This window comes from Panicum hallii, chromosome 8 (genome assembly GCF_002211085.1).
Source record: "Panicum hallii strain FIL2 chromosome 8, PHallii_v3.1, whole genome shotgun sequence".
NCBI lineage: Eukaryota > Viridiplantae > Streptophyta > Magnoliopsida > Poales > Poaceae > Panicum > Panicum hallii.
In genome coordinates, this window is record NC_038049.1 from 7,749,502 (window position 1) to 7,769,239 (window position 19,738).

Sequence of the window (19,738 nt, forward strand, 5' to 3'; positions counted from 1 at the left end):
AACTATATAGGCGGCGTATGTATAGGTTTGATCATGAGAAGTATTTTGACTGTGGTAGAAATTTTGAACCACTGAGGAATTGTGAGACTAAGGGTTTTGAATTTATTTTTCCAAATTAAAACTCTCCAAGTAATACTCAATCTAGAAGGGAAGAAATACTTCTGTCTTATTATATCACACTTTTCAATAACTTAGGCAACATCCTCCTAAACTGATGATCCCACAAGCATTGAGTATTAGTTAAGGAATAAAACTTATACTTGCCAACATGTGAGAAGCAGAGTTGTGATCAAGTTAATTTGTTGAACAAGGTTAATTTTCGCATGGAAAAGAGGCTTCATCAAAAGATATGAAAATTATGAAATAACCTGGAGTGGGGAAAGAGAAGTGCAATCCAGCGTTGACGACTTGCTTTAGCTTTGCCCTTGGTACAGAGAGTCGTGTTCACTTGTGGAGTCATGGAAGCACCTTGTCTTCCAGACTGTGTCCTCCCCCACGCATAGATTTTGCGACACTTGGTGCCGAAATTTGAGCGCCTGAGGTTGCAGTCTCTTTTGATCTTTCCCCATTAAAACTTGAAGGGGGGTCTTTAATCCAATTGTTCCAACTCTTCATTTATTTGTTTGAGTCTCAACCTGAAAGGTTAATAACAAAAATACCCGAAGGGAGCAAGTCCTCCTGAAGCTCTTTTCGATTTTATTTTATCGGAAAGTACAGATTATATTTTTATCATTTTTTAATAGAAGTGGGGAAAAAGGTTGAGAAAATTGAAGAAAAATACGGTAACCTCCCGGCAGTTATGGTCAAAAGCTTGACCTTGGGAGCCTCTTCTTGTTGTTGCAGCTAGTTTGGTGTTGTGGCTCCCTCCATCACCAATCTTCCGATTAAGGTCATGATCTCCAGCTGCAAGATTTGCACAACAAACCACGATGAGATTTGCAATATTTATGATAGACAATGTCATCCACAACCACCCTTTTGAAATTTTTCTGATAGAGAGGCATGAGATGGCTGGACTCGGTTTGTGTGCTAATGGAGGGAGATGGAATCTCCATAGAGGAGCATGGATCTTGTGGTTCTTCAAGTATGGAATTTTCATGCTCATCATTGTCTTCCGTACCTGACATGGAGTTCTCTACCTCAAGGATATCCATAGAGCAAACATTTTCAAAATCATGATCTAGCCTATAGTACTCATGAGGCGCATCTAAGCCTTCGACATAGAAGTCCTTGGATTGTTCTAGGTCAAGAAGAAAAGATTTTTCCTCGGGGTCGCAATCAAGGCCTTGATATGAATCTTGTTGTTTTGAGGAACTTGGAGAGATAGCAGCTTTGAACTCATCTCTAGAAAATTCAAACTCATCCTCCGAGAATTGCTTAATGTCGGACAAGGATTCTTCCTCGGGATCAGGAGTCACTACCTCAGATTCTCTATAAGCATCACTTTCTTCCCTTGGTAATGATGAGACATCACCATCCACTGTTGATTCATCATCGTCAAACATGGACAAGAAGAAAGGTCGATGATCTTCATTGAAGGGCTTAGGATCTGAGGTAGGGGGTTCTTGTTTGGCAATCTTTCGTGGGCAGGGTGTTGGAGTTTGGAAAAAAGGTTCCCTCTTTCAGTAGGCTCTCGAGATTCTTTAGGCGGGTCTTCATATATTCTGGTATACGTGGTATTCTTAAGGATCCTATCAAGGATGGCTTTTCCCTCACTTACGGTTTTGTGCAAGAACGACCCCCCAGAGGCCTTGTCTAAAAAGATTGCACTATTTGTTCTAAGGCCACCAGCAAAGTGTTGTAAGTGCATAGCCTCGGGCAAACCCAAATCTGGCCTTGAAGAAATTATCTCAGTGTAACGAGCCCAAGCTGCTCCCAGAGATTCTTCCTCTCGTTGCTTGAAAGAGACAGCTTCTATACGAAGTTCCATGACCCTACGTAAGGGGAAGAAGTGCAGATAGAACTTCTCTTTTAGAATATTTCAATCGCCCTCTACCATTCCTACAGTTAAGGAATACCATTTTTTGGCATAACCCGACAAAGAGAATGGAAAAAGCTTCCATTTCACGGTTTCATGGTGCATGCCTAGTATTGAGATGATAGAGCAGTTCTGCTCAAATTCTCATAGGTGAGTGTAAGGATTTTCAACCTTGTGCCCAGAAAAAGATTGTGATCGAACCATTGCTAGAGATTAGGCTGGATCTCATAGCCTAGTGTAAGAATGGGATGAGATGAAGGTGGAGGCTCGAAATAATGAGGCCCTGGAGCTGAGAAGTTACGGATAGTCATGGAATCCATGTGTAAGGTGGAATGATACAAGGATGAACTCGAATCGATACTAGTGCAGCTTCTGTTCCCCAGCAAAGATGCCAGAAAGCTTGTTGGCGATCCTTATCCTAACAGAATAAATCCATAAGCGTACGGATGCTAATGTAGCTTTCACCTTGGAGTATTCCAGGGTATCGAATCCACGAGGAATGATAAGTGTACTGGTAGTGATTCTTGTTTATCCAGTGGATATGACGGGAGTGAACAGGTCCGGATAAGATAGCTAGAGGTATTCTAACATCATCTTGCTAACTCCTATCAAGAATACTTTACTACTACTATGAAAACACCCGAACGTAGTGGACTACGAGCGACGAACAGGGCTGTCACCACCTACCACCTACCACACTGTTCCGTGGGGTGGAACACAACCCAAGGTAACTAGACACCACGCCTATGCAATCTAGTCACTTACTCCTACCGTGATCAGGATAGAAAGCACTCACAAATAGGTAGAACTTGCTACCTACGCAGACAAGGAATCCCACAACTAGAGGAAGCAAGCATTCAAGTACTAATAAAGTAAAGGAGAGAAAGCAATATCGACGAAAGATGTGGAAGTTACTCAAACTGAAGCTTCATTCCTCCGAGGTAGAAAGTTGGAGAGGGGCCGACACTTCGGCTCCTCTCCGGACTCTCACCTCGCCTCTCTCCCTACTCTCTAAGATATGTGGGCAGTGCTACGCTTCACCTTGGCCTTGCTTCAATGCTCTGTGCTTTGCATGGAGGTGTGGACTGCCTTTTATAGGCCTTCAAGGACGGTGCACACTGTGTTGCTTATCTTGTAAGTAGGTACGTAGGTTGAGGTAACATCCACGTGAAGGGGGTCACGTGGCGTGCAAGTAGCAGGCTGGCCAGCCTAGGACTTTCACCATTTGGCACCACCTTTGGCGTGGACGTCCCAGATGCTTTCCTGTTTCTTTGCATGTAGGTGCAGATCCAACCTTGCATAATGAGCCCAACTTCAAGTGGCCACTTCAGGAGCCCATTTGAGGGAGCATATCAGGAGGCCTTCCGGCTTTAGCTTCGCTTTGGGCATGTCTTCCAAGTGTTTGGGGGTCCATTGGTGAGTCCCCAAGGGTATGATGATAGCCGGGAGTTGTTTTGGGGAGGTGCAGGGCCGGCCGGCCTGGCAAGGTTGTGTCGGTGATCTTCCCGGAGGCATAACTTTTCCGTCCGGACTCCAAATTGGGTGATCCAAGCATCCATTTTGATCTTCTCGAAGAGTTCTTCCACATGGTGCATTCAAATATGAGATTTGAGTAACCTTTGAACCTTGTCCATGTGTCCTTTGTGTTGAGATATCTGAATGAACCCTCATTCTTATGGCCTCAACTGCTACTTCACCAATAATGGTATTTGTGCACCATATTACCTATATTCGTTGCAAAACATGTTGGTACACAGAACTCATGAGACTAATTAGTTTAAATAACAGTTTATGTCAGTACTACTTCAAGTTCCATATTTATTTGCAATGGTTGGTAGCCAAAAATGGCATATAATGGCCGTCGACAGTGTGAGGGATAAAGGAGAGAACGATAGACAAAAGTCATCTCGGAGCCTTCCCCAATCACCATTCACATTTTCCATGTTGTGGGTGTACCATTGCTCCGCCCTCAAGGTTTCCTGTGTTATGCCTGGGATAACTAGACACGAACATAGTTCCTCAAATTCTCGCGGATGATTGTGGGGATCTTCATTTTCAGCTCCGGAGAAGGGTTGTTCCCGAACCAAGGCAATGTAACCAAGGTGAAGTTCAAAGCCAGAAGTTGTGGTAGGCTTAGAAGAGGGTTGTGGCTCTAAGAACTCACCCTGAATGGTCGAAAGGTATGGACAAGGATAACCTTTCATGGGTAGAGGGGTTGAAGGTAGAGGTAAGGAAAAACAAACGATACGAGGATAAACTAGGTAGCGGGGGTGAAGATTGAGGTAAGAAAAAACAAAGGATATAATTTTTGTTTTTTAAAGATACAAGGACGAGCTACATTCAAAGGCAATACAGCAACCGTTAACTGCCAACGGCGCCAGAAATGCTTGTTGGTATTTCTTACATTCACAGAATAATCCGCAAGCGCATGGAGATACCGTTATAGCACTTCACCCGTGAGTATTCAAGGGTATCATATTTCCATGGGGAACCGAGGTACTATCCTTCTAACTATTTTGTCCAAGGACAAACAAGAGTAAAATAGGCGAGGACAAAGAGGATTCTTATGGCTTTAGAGTTTTGTTAAAGATAGGTTCAACCTATACTTGCTTATTACGGGCACCAGCTCACACCTGGTCTGCTAGGCGACTCCGCCCAACAGCCCTATGCTGAACCCGGACGTGGGGGGATGCACAAACCACGCCGGAACATGGCAAATGGATAAGGCTGTCACAACTTGCTGCCTAGCCCTACAACACCATGGGGAATGAGGCAAACAAAGATAATCTAGACCCTAGACACCATGTCTATGCTGTCGATTACTACTTTAGCATCGATCAGGGTTTACCCATCTCTATCGGGGGCCCTCTACTAGAGCATCCATCACAAGAATATACGATGATCTCGCAAGCAAGTAAAGAATAGAACTTACTTAACCAAGAGACTCACCACCATAGGAGATCATGAATACTTACTTTAGAAAGGAAGCATTCGTCGAGGTACAAGACCGAGGAAGAGTGCCGACAGGCCGGCACCTTCCCCGAACTACCCCTCACTTTCTCCCTATTTTCTAAGCATTACGGAGGTAGGGCTTCGCCTTGGAGTGGAGCTCTTCTCTTTTCTTCTTGTTGTGTGTTGAATGGGGGGCTCTCCTTCTCATTTTATAGGTGGGATAAGGCGGTACCTGGTGTCTCTAAGCATGAAATCTTTCACAACTGCCTTAGGGCGAGCGTGGGAGAGCTTCCGGCAAAAGGTTGGCCCAAGAGGAGCCTTCCTAGGGTCGGCACCCTTTCATCCGGTATCTGGTGAGTTTATCCTTGGAATATTCTCTAGGGTCTCGGGATCAATTGAGCAGACTTTGATAGGCATGTGGGCTCTAAATCCTTGTGCTTTCGCAGGATAGGTTGAAGCTGCATTTAAATTTTGCTTTTGAGCATGTTTTCCTCCATATGCAGGCGTGGTCTCCTGAAAAGAGTTATTCACCAAAACTCATGTAAATGATTAGTATTAAACTCCTATCTCTAGCTTGATGTTTGTTTTGGCACTATTCTTTAGAGGAGCTGACGGTCAGATTTGGTACTTAAAGACCATCAACATCGGGTTATGTGGATCAGAAGAAGGATCGCTTGTGTCAGGTTGTTGACAAATCGATAGTTATCCTTCTGATGGAAGATCGGGCACCATCACATTCCCGTAACATCCCAAAATATAGTTTTGCAATCAAGAACCAATCCTGAAAGGAGCTACTCTAAAAATGTAAAGGCACATGAGTTACAAGTATAAAATGCAGAAACGTAAAGGAGTAGGTTAGAGAGATGAAAACTCAGCACGGATATTTTTTTCCACAGGTTAGAGAGATGAAAACTCAGCACGGATATTTTTTTCCTGTGGTATCGGTAGGCAAATTCCACCCATTGTTCACGTTGGAGTTCCACCAAGGAGATGCTCCCAATCACCATGTCTCTACCGATCAAGGTCACCCATACTTGCCACTAAGGCCCTCGCCAAGCCGGATGAGAAGCTTGTCACAAAGGTAAGGCTCACCACTCCCTTCCTCTAGTCACCTTGATGCCATCTTCACTCACTACTAGAAAATAGGCTCTTAGTACCGTTGAAAAAGGGCTATAGTACTCATTATGCAACCGGTACTAAGCAACCAAGACTAAAAGTCTCGGTCATTAAAACCGTCCACATGAACCAGTACAAAAAGAACCTTTTAGTACTGGGTTATGGCACCAACCGGTACCTTAGCATAAAACGTCAAAAAAATATTTTAAACCCGATAAGAGGCCCGCACACTGTCACACCCGGTTTTGAAAAGGAGCCTAATGCATCTCATATGTGCAACAGGATCAAGTTCCACACATATGATACACGATACAAGTGTATACCCGAAACAATATCATAACGAAAGAGAGTATTATAGTACTTTATTAAATGACTGAAAGTCTTAATCTTAAGCGAATAAATAAACATTTATAACTAGTAGCGGACTTCAACTTCACAGGCAGATGACTAAGAGACATATGCCTGGAACTCCACAAAATCTTCAGGGAACTCCAAATAATTATCTTATTCTGAGCAGCATTAGTTTTAATAAAGCAAGCGTGAGTACACTTATGGTTGGTACTCAGCAAGTGGAGCTCTTCTCTTTTCTTCTTGTTGTGTGTTGAATGGGGGGCTCTCCTTCTCATTTTATAGGTGGGATAAGGCGGTACCTGGTGTCTCTAAGCATGAAATCTTTCACAACTGCCTTAGGGCGAGCGTGGGAGAGCTTCCGGCAAAAGGTTGGCCCAAGAGGAGCCTTCCTAGGGTCGGCACCATTTCATCCGGTATCTGGTGAGTTTATCCTTGGAATATTCTCTAGGGTCTCGGGATCAATTGAGCAGACTTTGACAGGCATGTGGGCTCTAAATCCTTGTGCTTTCGCAGGATAGGTTGAAGCTGCATTTAAATTTTGCTTTTGAGCATGTTTTCCTCCATATGCAGGCGTGGTCTCCTGAAAAGAGTTATTCACCAAAACTCATGTAAATGATTAGTATTAAACTCCTATCTCTAGCTTGATGTTTGTTTTGGCACTATTCTTTAGAGGAGCTGACGGTCAGATTTGGTACTTAAAGACCATCAACATCGGGTTATGTGGATCAGAAGAAGGATCGCTTGTGTCAGGTTGTTGACAAATCGATAGTTATCCTTCTGATGGAAGATCGGGCACCATCACATTCCCGTAACATCCCAAAATATAGTTTTGCAATCAAGAACCAATCCTGAAAGGAGCTACTCTAAAAATGTAAAGGCACATGAGTTACAAGTATAAAATGCAGAAACGTAAAGGAGTAGGTTAGAGAGATGAAAACTCAGCACGGATATTTTTTTCCACAGGTTAGAGAGATGAAAACTCAGCACGGATATTTTTTTCCTGTGGTATCGGTAGGCAAATTCCACCCATTGTTCACGTTGGAGTTCCACCAAGGAGATGCTCCCAATCACCATGTCTCTACCGATCAAGGTCACCCATACTTGCCACTAAGGCCCTCGCCAAGCCGGATGAGAAGCTTGTCACAAAGGTAAGGCTCACCACTCCCTTCCTCTGGTCACCTTGATGCCATCTTCACTCACTACTAGAAAATAGGCTCTTAGTACCGTTGAAAAAGGGCTATAGTACTCATTATGCAACCGGTACTAAGCAACCAAGACTAAAAGTCTCGGTCATTAAAACCGTCCACATGAACCAGTACAAAAAGAACCTTTTAGTACTGGGTTATGGCACCAACCGGTACCTTAGCATAAAACGTCAAAAAAATATTTTAAACCCGATAAGAGGCCCGCACACTGTCACACCCGGTTTTGAAAAGGAGCCTAATGCATCTCATATGTGCAACAGGATCAAGTTCCACACATATGATACACGATACAAGTGTATACCCGAAACAATATCATAACGAAAGAGAGTATTATAGTACTTTATTAAATGACTTAAAGTCTTAATCTTAAGCGAATAAATAAACATTTATAACTAGTAGCGGACTTCAACTTCACAGGCAGATGACTAAGAGACATATGCCTGGAACTCCACAAAATCTTCAGGGAACTCCAAATAATTATCTTATTCTGAGCAGCATTAGTTTTAATAAATCAAGCGTGAGTACACTTATGGTTGGTACTCAGCAAGTGGAGTAAATTATATGACATACAAGGCTAAAATCAAGGAAAAGCTGACATGGTTTGACTGCAATAAACATTTTTAGTTCACCAAGTTTTATTTTGCAAGCATTAACTAAGTATAAGTATATACCAACCATTAAATAAATAATAGAGATAAATAACAACAACATAAATAAAGAATATCAATTTAGATCTTCTTTAAACTCAATTATCATGTGAGGGTCCAAGCTGCTCGTAACCGTGAGCACGGCTGATATATCAGTTTTCACTCTGTAGAGGTTGTAAACTTTACCCACAACTTGTGTTTCCCTTAATGCCTAGGTTTGCAAGGCCCTTAAACACTTCTGAGGTGAGTGACAAAGATTCACTACGAGGCCTCTACAAAGATTCCCTAACTCGCAACGGTCCGCTAAGGTTTCAAGCCGCAGTGGTCATAACCCTCCCTAATGAGGAAGACGCCTTAACCAGGATCATATCTACGCCTCAAGAGGACCGAGCTATACCCCATCAACGTACTCCCTCTTGCCCTTTCGGTAAGACCATTACAAGCTAAAATTTTAAATTAATTAGCCAAGACCAAAGCCATGTAGTATTGTGGTTGCACTATTTTCCTGGGTGGTTTTCCATGTTTCAATTAATGCAATGATCTTAAGATTATTGCCATAAAAGTATTCCAAAACTTGAAGTAAGACAAGTGTAGCGTAGGTTTTCAAGTTATCCAACCAAAGCCTAAGTAAAAGCAACTAGCATAGCTACAACATAAAGTAAACAACCCAGGTTTAGTCAAGAAAGTTCAACAGAAACTAGGCATATCCTTAGTTTGGGATCCATCATATTATAGACACATGCATGCATATAAAGTAAACATGTATATTTAGAAGTTATTAGGACCGGAATATGATCAAGGACCACTTGCCTTCTTCAAGGTGCTGCTGCTCGGGGGCGTCTTCAAAGCCTTGCTCTTGCGGAGCCTTGAACTGCGCATCGTCTATCACAACACACAGGTACATACAAATAAATAAGTACAATAAATAAGAAACAGTACACCAAACAATATAAACAGAGCAAAACAATGTTATAAAGCTACTGTATACGTCGCACGAATCATGTGAGCGCGAGAATCGATGCAAACGGAGTTAAAACGGAGAAATTATGGCTAAAACATGATTCTAGTGGCTTATTTGTAGAAGATTTGAAACTAGAAGGGGTCTGGACAAAGAAACCGATGGCTAAAATATAATTAAACCTTAAATCTAGGGTTTAGATTGAAAAATAAAGGGGCTAGGAATGGCGGGTTCTATTTTAGAAAAGGACAGGGGCTAAAACAGAAGAAAAAAGATCTACTCGTGAAAACTTTGGAACTGCCGTGGACTGCGGGTTGATTTCAATGGAACTCAGGGGCTAAAGTGCAAAAGTTCCTAGGGTTTGACCGGTACGCGGGTTTTGACTTGCTAATCTAACCTGTCGGATTGGGATCCGATAGCTACGCGGGGCTGGGGTGGCACGGGCGGCGGCGCTGGCGTTGGCGGCGACGGCACACGGCGGCGGACTCGCCGGACTTGGCCGTAAATGGCCATCCAGGCTCGGTTTCGAGCGCGGGCTGCACAGGGAGAATGCGGGTGCTACGGGGATCGCATCTAGGGGCTCAGGTTGGCGAGACGGGGGCCGGAGAAGGGCGCACGATGGTGGTGCACGGCCGCGGAGCTTTGGTGAGGAATCGCGCGTGCGGGAAGGCGGGGAAGAGGGGGAAAAGGGGCCGACGATGCTCCTTACCGCAACGAGGAGCTCCTGGGGCACTTGCTCGATGGCGCAAAGCAGTGGAGCGGCGGCACGTCGGGCAGCCGAGGCGCGGTGGCGGTGGGCTTGCGCGGCTAGGGTTTGCGAGGCGAGGGCGGTGGCTGCAGGTTGAGGAGATCAAGGGCGTGGGGCGGCGGCTTTATAGGGGCGGCCAAGGGGCCTCGATGTGTGGGCTCGGGGCGCCGCGCGGGCGGAGGCGGCATCGTGCCGCAACCAGACTCGAGGTCGAGCCCGAGTCTGGCTCGAGGTCGGGGACAGACCCGACGGGCGGGGCCCACCTGGCGGTGAAGGAAAGAGGGGAGAGGGGAGTGGACTGGGCTACTGGGCCAGGAGAGCGAGAGGCGGAGCGGCTAGCTGGGCTGCACCGCGCGGGGAAAAAGGAAAAAGGTCGGCTGGCCGGGCCCTGCGGGAGGAAAAGGAAGGAGGGGAGAGAGAGGGGGGGGGGCTGGGCCACGTGAGAAAAAAAAGAAAAGGGGAGGAGGAAGATGGCCCGGGCCAAGAGAGAAAGAAAGAGAAAAAGAAAAACATCCAAATGCATTTGAATTTAAATTTAAAATTTAAATCCAAAAGGAAGACAAGCAATAAAACAATACAGTGCGGCATGAAAATGCATAAGATCTATTTTTCCTTATATTTCTTTTTATGGTTAGGAAAATTATTATTAATTCACGGTAAATGTTCTAAAATCAAAAGAACTTGAATAAAAAAACTTATGGATCCTGAAGATAATCTAGCAAAATTTATTTAGATTACTAATTTGAAAATTAGGGTGTTACACACGCGCGCGATGTCATAAGTCACGCGATGTTTCACGCAAAATACGCGCGCGTGCAGTGCGAGGATTTGAACTCGGGACCTCTTGCATCACGCGGTACCTCCTTACCATCTCACCTACATAGCACTTGTGATTGAAATAAAAGATATGCTTTTCTTTTGAAGTAACCCGTGGATAACCCTTTAGTAGCGGGTGGTAATACCAACCAATACTAAAGACTATACATTAGTACCGGATGGTGTTACCAACCGGTACTAATGTGGGTGGAGGTATAAATATCGGGTAGTAACACCAACCAGTACTAATATGGACCCTCAGTTACTGTTACCAACCGGAACTAAAGGTCTTCGTAGGCTTCCATCCACCCCAAAAATACATGTAGGAAGGAGACTCAGTACGCCAGCATTAGTACCGGGTCTTCTTCCTACCAGTATTTTTAGGGTGGACCGATAGAATATTTTCTAGTAGTGACTATGGAGCTTCTCCACCAAGAAAGGGGTCTCATCATCCCCCACACACGGTGGTCATTGGCGCTCCACACCAATCGAGAGATCGATAACTTGTCAGCGAACCACTAAGGATCCACGGTGCCGGCGCATTGAGCTTACAAGGTTGGTTAACTCCAAGAACCAAATACAAGACGGCAACACATTGCTCACTTTCTCTCTAGGTCTAACCTAGCACTAAACACTCTCTAAGCATGTGCTAATACCTTGAATATGATCACCTAGCACCATAGTGGCTTGGATATCTTCTTCAATATGTATGAGTTTTCTCTAGACTCCAACAACTTTAAATAGACAAGTAGAAGGGGTATAAATAGCCGAACAACTTAAAAGAGCCGTTCTCCAATAGTAGTAAAACTGCAGGAGTACTGGATCATCCTGGACTAGCACCCGATCATCCAGTACCCCGTTGTTCAATTTATTCATGTACACTTGCTCTCAGAACTTTGTCTATGGAAACTCCAATGGTAGCACCGGATCATCCGGTACATGTATTTTGTCTTACCCGATAAACATTTGAGTGCAATTTAGTAAGCACCGGATTATCCGGATCATCCTCTATTAGCACCGGATCATTCAGTCACCAATACGAATCAGTTGCTGAGACTTCGTATTTTGAGCATAACTCTCTACTCCAGACTTCGATTTCGATGATTTTGTACTATATGAAAGCAATATTCTTCAGAAGTTCATCTCATTTTATCATATTTTGAGTACCTGGTAAATGCTCAAACACCGATAGTACCGTCGGATCATCCGGCCACCTCTTTCTGCACTTCGTATTTTGGTCATAAAATTACATATTTATCATTATCTAGTTGCAATAGATTTCATTTTGTATCACACCTCCATGTGTGTGTGTTCGATATATATTTAATTGAACTATTTTTTATGAATTGGTATTCTTATCTCTTACATCGTACATGAATACATGGTGATTAACCAAAATATAAATATTCAAGATTTTGATGATCTTGGACGTTGTAAAAATCTTGTGAAATTATCTTCAAGATTATCAACAAATATAACTCATATGATCAACCAAAATATAAACATTCATGGGACAAGTCCAATCCATTCCTCTCGTCTTCGGTGGCTTTCTTTGCGTTGCATCCTTAGAATCTATGAAACCCTACAAGTATTCATTCTTGACACCCATTGTTAATTTAAATGACTGTTTTCAATCAATCACCAAAATTATAATTAATGGTCTAATATGGTTATTTTCCTTACAAAACATTATAGACATCATGTGACACCAAGCAATACTAGCATCCGTAGAGTGACTCAAATTGCGTTGGGCGACTACTTTGTTATTCCAAAATCTTGTTTTAGATGACTGCGGACAGAAAAGTAAGACCTCTTTGCTTTGAATATTTTATACTTCATTTTATTGCAGAAGCATTTAGAAAAGCACGATAAAATGGTCAATACGACTATGGAGGCCCTTGATTTTGTGATACTACCTCGTTCTAAGCTCTGATTGACGCATCATGGGCTATTGGGCTAGATCTCCGGATTGACGACGGATGTGTGAAGTCATGGAGAAATGCCATTGTGACGGCACTCATTCTGCCAGCAAGGAAAACGTTACTGCCTAGATAACCACGCCCCTGCTGTGCTGAGCTTGCAGAAATTGGCATGCTATTTAAACTGCAATAATACACAGAGGCCGCATGGGAAGACAGACTTCCATGTTCCTACTTTCAGGTGTGCTAACATGCTTCTGGGGAAACTTCTGATCTCTGATCGCCGTCCGCTGTCACCTGGACCTGTGCAGCATACTGCAGGTTCCAGAGAACCTCTTCGATGGAAGGTCGGGCCGAGGATTCAATGGATAGGCATTTGATCATGATGGAAAACACTACGGAAAGAGAATCCTGTGATGAAGTTCCAATAACGACTGGATCCAGAACTTCCTCACGCTCTTCCTGGCTTGATATTGAGACAACCTGCAGATACAGTCCAATGTCCGTTAGATAGTCAAGGTAATTTTCGCCAGTAGTACTTGTATGATCAGACCAATGGTCATGTGGGACTTCACACAGTCCCACAGATATGAAGCCCAAACTTAAATCACTTCGAATTCATTCATCAATTGGGTCAGATGCTTCATCCTTTTCAGAAAATGAAAATGCAACTCATGATTATTAGAGGATAAGTATTAAATACTTGAATTGCAAAAAAAAAACATCTTGTAAATAAGTGACCTACTCAACACCAAACAAATCTTGAGCAAGTATCACATCTAGAAATTTAAAGCCTAAAATATGAAGGGAAATTTTTACCAAATCATTTAAAACAAAAGGACTGCCTTTCCCATGTAATTTTGGGCCCATGAGTACTTCCAGTATAATACAACCAAAGCAGTAGACATCATCCTCTGAATCTTCCCTACAAAAAAGACACAGGTATATGTTAAATTTTTTGAATTGGATCAGCATTAATTGTGGACATCCATGAACTCTAAAACCAGATTTCCCTTTTTCAATTTCAATGCATTTGGTGAGTGGAATGTCTTTACTAAAATTTATGGCTTAACTGTGCATATGAAATCAAACCAGGCACAGTTGGAATATGCATGTGAAATCAAGCTTAGCTGCATTTGTACAGCTTGGACTTACATTGCTGCAACATTGTTTTGCAAGTATCTTTTCCCTTCTACTACCTGCAAACAGCAAACACTAAGTAATTTATACTAAACTACAGGATTGTCTACCCTTGAAGTTGCTTTATTAACATTTAATGAAGAGGGCAAAGAGGAACATTCATTTGGAATGACAAGCCCACCTCATGTTTGTATATCTCCTCTGTTATTATCGATAATCCATAGTCGCTCAACTTTGCCATAAGGTGTTCGTCAAGTAAAATACTAGAAGATTTTAGTCGATTATATAAGGAACCAGGAATTATTCCTGTATGTAGGAAATGAACAGCCTTAGCTATAGCAATCAGAACCTGCAGCCTACCACACCACTTTAGGGTCTTCTCTGGACTAGAGCCTGACAAAACAAGAAAGTGCAATGTAAATAAAAAATTGGGACCCAAAAATCGCTTTTAAATTTACTTCTGCAATTTGATTTAGGTTATTACCAGAAAGATACGAAGAGAGAGTTCCACCAGGAACATATTCATATACAAGAAATACCCTCTTCACACTCGATTCATCAACTGCACTATCAATGCAGTGCCCCAAGAGGCAAACCAAATTTGGGTGGCGAAGCTTTGCAAGGAGATCTAAACGAAGCTTTAGATTCCTTATTGAATATCGTTGGTGTAATGCCAAACATCTTATAGCAATCAGGGTGCCATTCTCTAATTTTCCCATGTATAGCTGGAAATAAGATAAGTTGTTACAAATGGAAGTAAGGTAGACGAAATGCTATTCATACTACTGTGACCAATATTTCTACTTTGTTGCAACAAAAAACTGATTAAACCATGCCCAATATTGAAGAACAGAACATTATTAAGTATTAACTGTATCACATTTATAAGCAAAAATACAAATCTTAAAAATATGCCAACAAACCTTTCCAATTGCTCCCTCGCCTAAAAATGCTGACCGTTCAAAGCTTTTTGTTGCTTCCTTGAGTTCCTCTAAAGAAAATATGTGATATGATGGCTGTATTTGTGTTCCTAACTTCACAGCATTAGATATGCACCCTGCGACAAAGGAGATTTTTCAAATTGACAAGGAAAACAGGCATAAATCATCTGATATGAGTATTATAATAAGAGAAATTAGGATTCATGCATGCAAGAAGAATGTCACATTTCATGCCTCTTTGAACTGTCATCATTATGAATGTCATAGTTCATATAAATTTAAAGTGCCATCATTATGTTATTATTCACATACACACTATTGCAAAGTCGAACGTTCTATGAATTGACAAGTCCAATGATGTACTGTAACAATGTGAAACACCAAAACCATGTCAAATCGCTCATTCAGACATAATGTAACTTGGGAGAAATGGACTACTAAATTCCAAATTTTTTTTGTAAACAGATAAATCTCAGTCATAAAATTTAATAACTAACAAAAGGGGGGTCTCTATAGAAAGTAAAGTGCCAGACATATTCAATACACCAAAATTTTAAGAACTCTTACTTGCATTCACTAGCAGTTCTGAGGACATTCCTGAAGTCGAATTATCTTGTTTATGCTTTTGCAGGAACTGTTGTTCCGCAAGAACTTTCTGACAGCTCCTTTTGTTTGAAGCCATTAACACCAGAGAAAGCACGAGCACAATAAACAAAATGCCGACAACAGTGATTACAAGTCCAACATCCTTGTTTGATCCTCTTCCCTTATGAGATTGTTGGCAATATTTAGCTTCATGCTGGTGAGCAGGGTCAGCACTAAAGCAATTCCCGTCAAACTTGACGACCTTGTTATTAATATTGCCGTTCAGGCAAGCAGGCAGATCACCTGTGAATCGGTTAGTGGACAGGTCCACAAAGCCCAGTGTACTGCTACATGTTAAGCTACTCGAGAGTGATCCACTAAGCATATTTGCCGCCAAGTTCAGATAACTGATGTTGGGTAGAGCAAAGATCCCTTCAGGAGGACTCCCCACAAGAAAGTTGAACGAGAGATCAAGGTGCTGAAGCCGGTTCAACTGACCAAACTTCTGAGGGATTTCACCCTTTAGTGAATTCTTGCTGAGTAAGATTGTTACCAATGCTGTAGGCATCTCCGGAAGCTCTCCATCCAACTCATTGTCCCTTAAATCCAGCATCTCAAGTTTACTTAGGTTGCCTAAATTTGGAACATCCCCTGAGATGCTATTGCCAGCAAGCGCAAGCTCCGTAAGCATGGCAGCTTTGCCAATTGATGATGGTATGGATCCCTTCAGCTGGTTACTCTGCAACCGAAGAACAGTGAGGTTTGAGAACAAGTCAAGCCAGTCTGGCACACTTACATTGAAGTAGTTACCATCCAGTGTCACGGTATGGAGCTTCGACATGACTGACAGCTTGGGAGGGATCGATCCATACAGAAAATTGGAGCTCAAATCAAGCACTTCAAGCGAAGACAAGCGGTGAATCTTATCCGGGAGGGGACCCCATAGGCCCAAAGACACCAGGATAACAACCCGCAAGGTAGTCAGCCTTGCCAACGTAGTAACAAACGAATCAAGAACAAAGGCTTCTGAAAGGGTGACATTAGGAACAGAAAAGCCACTGAACTTTGGCGGCTTGGAAATCCTGTCACCAACGATCTTAAGCTCCGTGATGGCATTTCCGTCGCATGTTACAGCGAGCACTGCAGTGGGCTGAGTGTAGCAGGGATCACTGCTTGGGTTGCCCCATGCATCCAGCTGCCTGGGGTACTCCAGCTGCTTCCTGAGCTGCTGCAGAAATTGGCTCTGTGAAGACTGGTCGCTTCTTGGGAATAACATAAAACAGGTTGTGGCCATGATAAGGATACTCAGGTGCCAACCCATTGGAGCTCAGCTAGCTCTATATATTTTCTTGGTTGGCTTGGAACCTTGGTAAATTTTATCAATTCAAAACCTGAATGCTCAGAATTTCACCGAGGATTTTCTCGGGCAACAGAATAAAGCAGAAAGGCCCAAGGTGGAGCAATGTAGTTGCACAATAATTCCTCTGAGAGGCTTGCCTTGCTTGCTAAAAAAATTCAGTTTCCTGCAGAAGATTATTTTTTTAGTCCAAATTGGAAGAAAGAAAGAATAATAATAGAAGTACAAGGCAAATCTGAAATTTGTCAGTAAACTGACTCATATCCGTGTCTTATAAAAAAAATCCACTTTTGGGTGGCGGACGGAAGAAACTCACTTCAGATCGAACAGGGGAAGACACAAGTGAACAGTGTTTAGTTCCCTTCTGTTTAAATAAAGAACATTTGGGTTGTAGCCCAAATCTGTTGGACCCCGACAAAGAAAATGACAGACAGGGATCGCGGGACAGAGCATTAATATGCAATAAGAGCACGGCGACAGTAAATTGATCAGATTGTACGGCAAATGCGGACTCCCCACCATAAGAGCTTGCTGGCAAAAATAAAAAATTCAAGTTCGGAACCCGCGGTTTCGCAAGAAGACTCGGTAAAAGAATGTTTGCAAACTGCACACAAATCTGAGCTTGCAAGCAAGAACTTGAGTGAAACCTACCAAGAAATGCAGTAGGCTTGACGGTAAAACAAAACCGCTGCACGGCAAAAAAGAAGAAATCCAGCGAACTCGACGGAGGAAACGAGGGTTTAGCAACCCGAAAGTCAAGCAACTGAGAGTTCCAGATACGAACTACCCAGAGCACGACTTCAAAGGAACGCGAAGAAGAATAGAGAGGGAAAATTGGAAACTTCAGAATTTTCAGAACGAAGCACACCGACCGTAGTAACAGAGTAGAGAAGGCATCAGGAACCGAATTGGCTCAGAAGAGAAATGGCACTCAGGATTCAAATGCAGGAACAGGGAGATCCTGACCTGAACGCAGCGAACCCAGGAGGCAAGAGCAGGCACCGCACAAAACGCAAGAAGCTCACCAACTCACTTTCACAGCCTGAACCCCGCGAATGCATCCAAGAGCCCCCAACATTCTCTCCCCCATTCTTCCTCAGCACCTAGCAGGCTAGCAAGCAGCCGCGGAAGAATAGGACGGGCCAGCAAGGGATGGAGGAAGGGTCGGAGGGAGAGCGCCGCAGTGCGCACGGGACCGATCTCTCACCTACGCGGCAACGCAGCTGCTCACACTCCCCCAGCAGGCAGCAGCAGGCGGCAAGCAGTAGCGGTCCTGCGGACGGGACGGCATTAATGGGCCCTGGACGGTGACCGGTGGGCGACGCCAGGCGCCAGCGCTGCCGCTACCCTTGGACTGTGTATACGGAGGGACTTTAGTTAAATTCCAATAAGTTCCTAAAGCGCTAAATACGGGGACTGAACTTATGAATCATAAGCCTATAAATTTTTAAATTGTTGCTTATAGCAGCTTTTGCCAGAGTATACCGCTTATTTATTGCCCCCCTCCCCTAGGCGCCCCTACGCCGCCGCCCACCTCCCTCACCTCGGCCGCCTCCGATGGCCACCGCCGACGGCGGCGACCGTCCGAGCAGCAACGGTGGCCCGTGGCTGAGCTCGCCTCCCCGCTCATCTCTCTCTTCCCGCACACCTTTGTCTCCCGACCTCCACACCTTCCTCTCCCGATCTCCTTTCTTGTAACGCTCCGACGCTCTCTGCCGGCCGCCGGGGCTGAATCCAGCGTCCTTCTCGCCAAACACAGGTATCCTCGAGCCAGATCTGTCGCCAGCCTTGCCCGTGATGCGGGTGTGCGGTGGGTGGGGGCGTCGCCGCCGCCGCTCGCTGCAGGTCCTCGCGCGGCCTCCCTGTGGCTCGTGCTCTGCTCACGATTGTGCTCGTGCGGCACGGGTGGCTCGGCGGCCCTACCTCCGCTCGCCTTAGGGCGCGGGGATGCTACACCCCGCTGGCTTGGGTGGCTGGGGCTGTGGCCGCACCGCACTCGCCCTTGGCACGAGCGCAGGCTTGCTACGCTCCCGGTGGCTTGGGTGGCTAGGGCCGTGGCCGAGCCGCCGCCACTCGCCCCCTTGGATTGGGCATGCTGCGCCTCCGGTGCTTCAGGTGGCCGGGAGGCCGCTGCCGCCGCTACGCTCCAGGGCTGGCTGTCGTCTCACACACGCCCCCCTGGAGAGGGCTGGCGAGTGAGAGCATTGGTAGGGGTAAAAGGGGGTAAAAGGATCCATGTACAGAAATTTAGCCAGGAAGCAGGGTCTCAAAATCACGCGCGCCCGTCCTCCATTCTCACTCCTCGGCCACGAAGCAGTAAAAGCTAAGCCGCCGGCAGTGGCGCAGGGGAGTGGTTGGCTCGGCTAGCTGGCTGGGGCGGAAGCAGAGACGCGGGCGCGAGCGGGGGGAGGAACGGGCCAAAAGCGCCGCAAAGCGAGCTGTGGCCACTGGCCTGTTGGAGGGGGTGGCGGAAACATTTTCGGCTGCGGACTGGACGGGGTGGGTGTCGTGGCTGCCCGGCCGCTTTGGGGCGTGATTGGTTACCGCATGCCCCAGCCTGCATCGCACCGGCCGAGCCAGGCTCTCCTTGGCCAGGCTGCTGCCATGCAATTGCTCACCGTTTGGTTGCCTGGGCGCATGCAGCATGGCCAAGCAGGGAAGCTGTTTGGTTGCCTGGGCGCACGAGTTGTCCTTGCACCGCTGCTCTCTCCTCTTATGCAGCTCGCGCATCCCAGCCTGCATCGCGCCGGCCTGGCCTGACAAAAACGCTCGATTCCTACGTTTCCCGCGGGCCTGGCTGGGAGGCGCATCTTGCACCACAGGAGCCTGGCTCGGCCGCTGGCGCAGGCAACCAAACGCTCAGAAGTTGCAGGCCGAGAGCCTGGCCGGGCTGGAATCAGGCAACCAATCACGCCCTTGAAGTTTTGACCGGTGGGCTGGCAACCTGACGCTGGTGGAGTGGTGGGTGTGAAAGTGAAGCCGAGCAGAGGGGGGACAGACAACGGGGCAGTTGGATCCCAATCCA

The 19,738-nt window shown here is 45.1% G+C and overlaps 1 protein-coding gene across 1 annotated transcript; it reads right to left on the minus strand.

Annotated features, from left to right (window-relative positions):
* Positions 1–12,798: 12,798 nt before the first annotated feature.
* LOC112902012 (probable inactive leucine-rich repeat receptor-like protein kinase At3g03770) lies at positions 12,799–17,954 on the minus strand. Its single transcript, XM_025970902.1, has 8 exons — positions 17,680–17,954; positions 15,339–16,879; positions 14,754–14,887; positions 14,315–14,555; positions 14,012–14,223; positions 13,846–13,889; positions 13,510–13,615; positions 12,799–13,173 (listed from the first exon to the last, which is right to left on the minus strand). Exons 2-8 carry the CDS (start codon positions 16,675–16,677, stop codon positions 12,937–12,939), a joined length of 2,313 nt encoding a protein of 770 aa, XP_025826687.1. The 5' UTR covers positions 16,678–16,879; positions 17,680–17,954; the 3' UTR covers positions 12,799–12,936.
* Between the last annotated feature and the right edge of the window lie 1,784 nt (positions 17,955–19,738).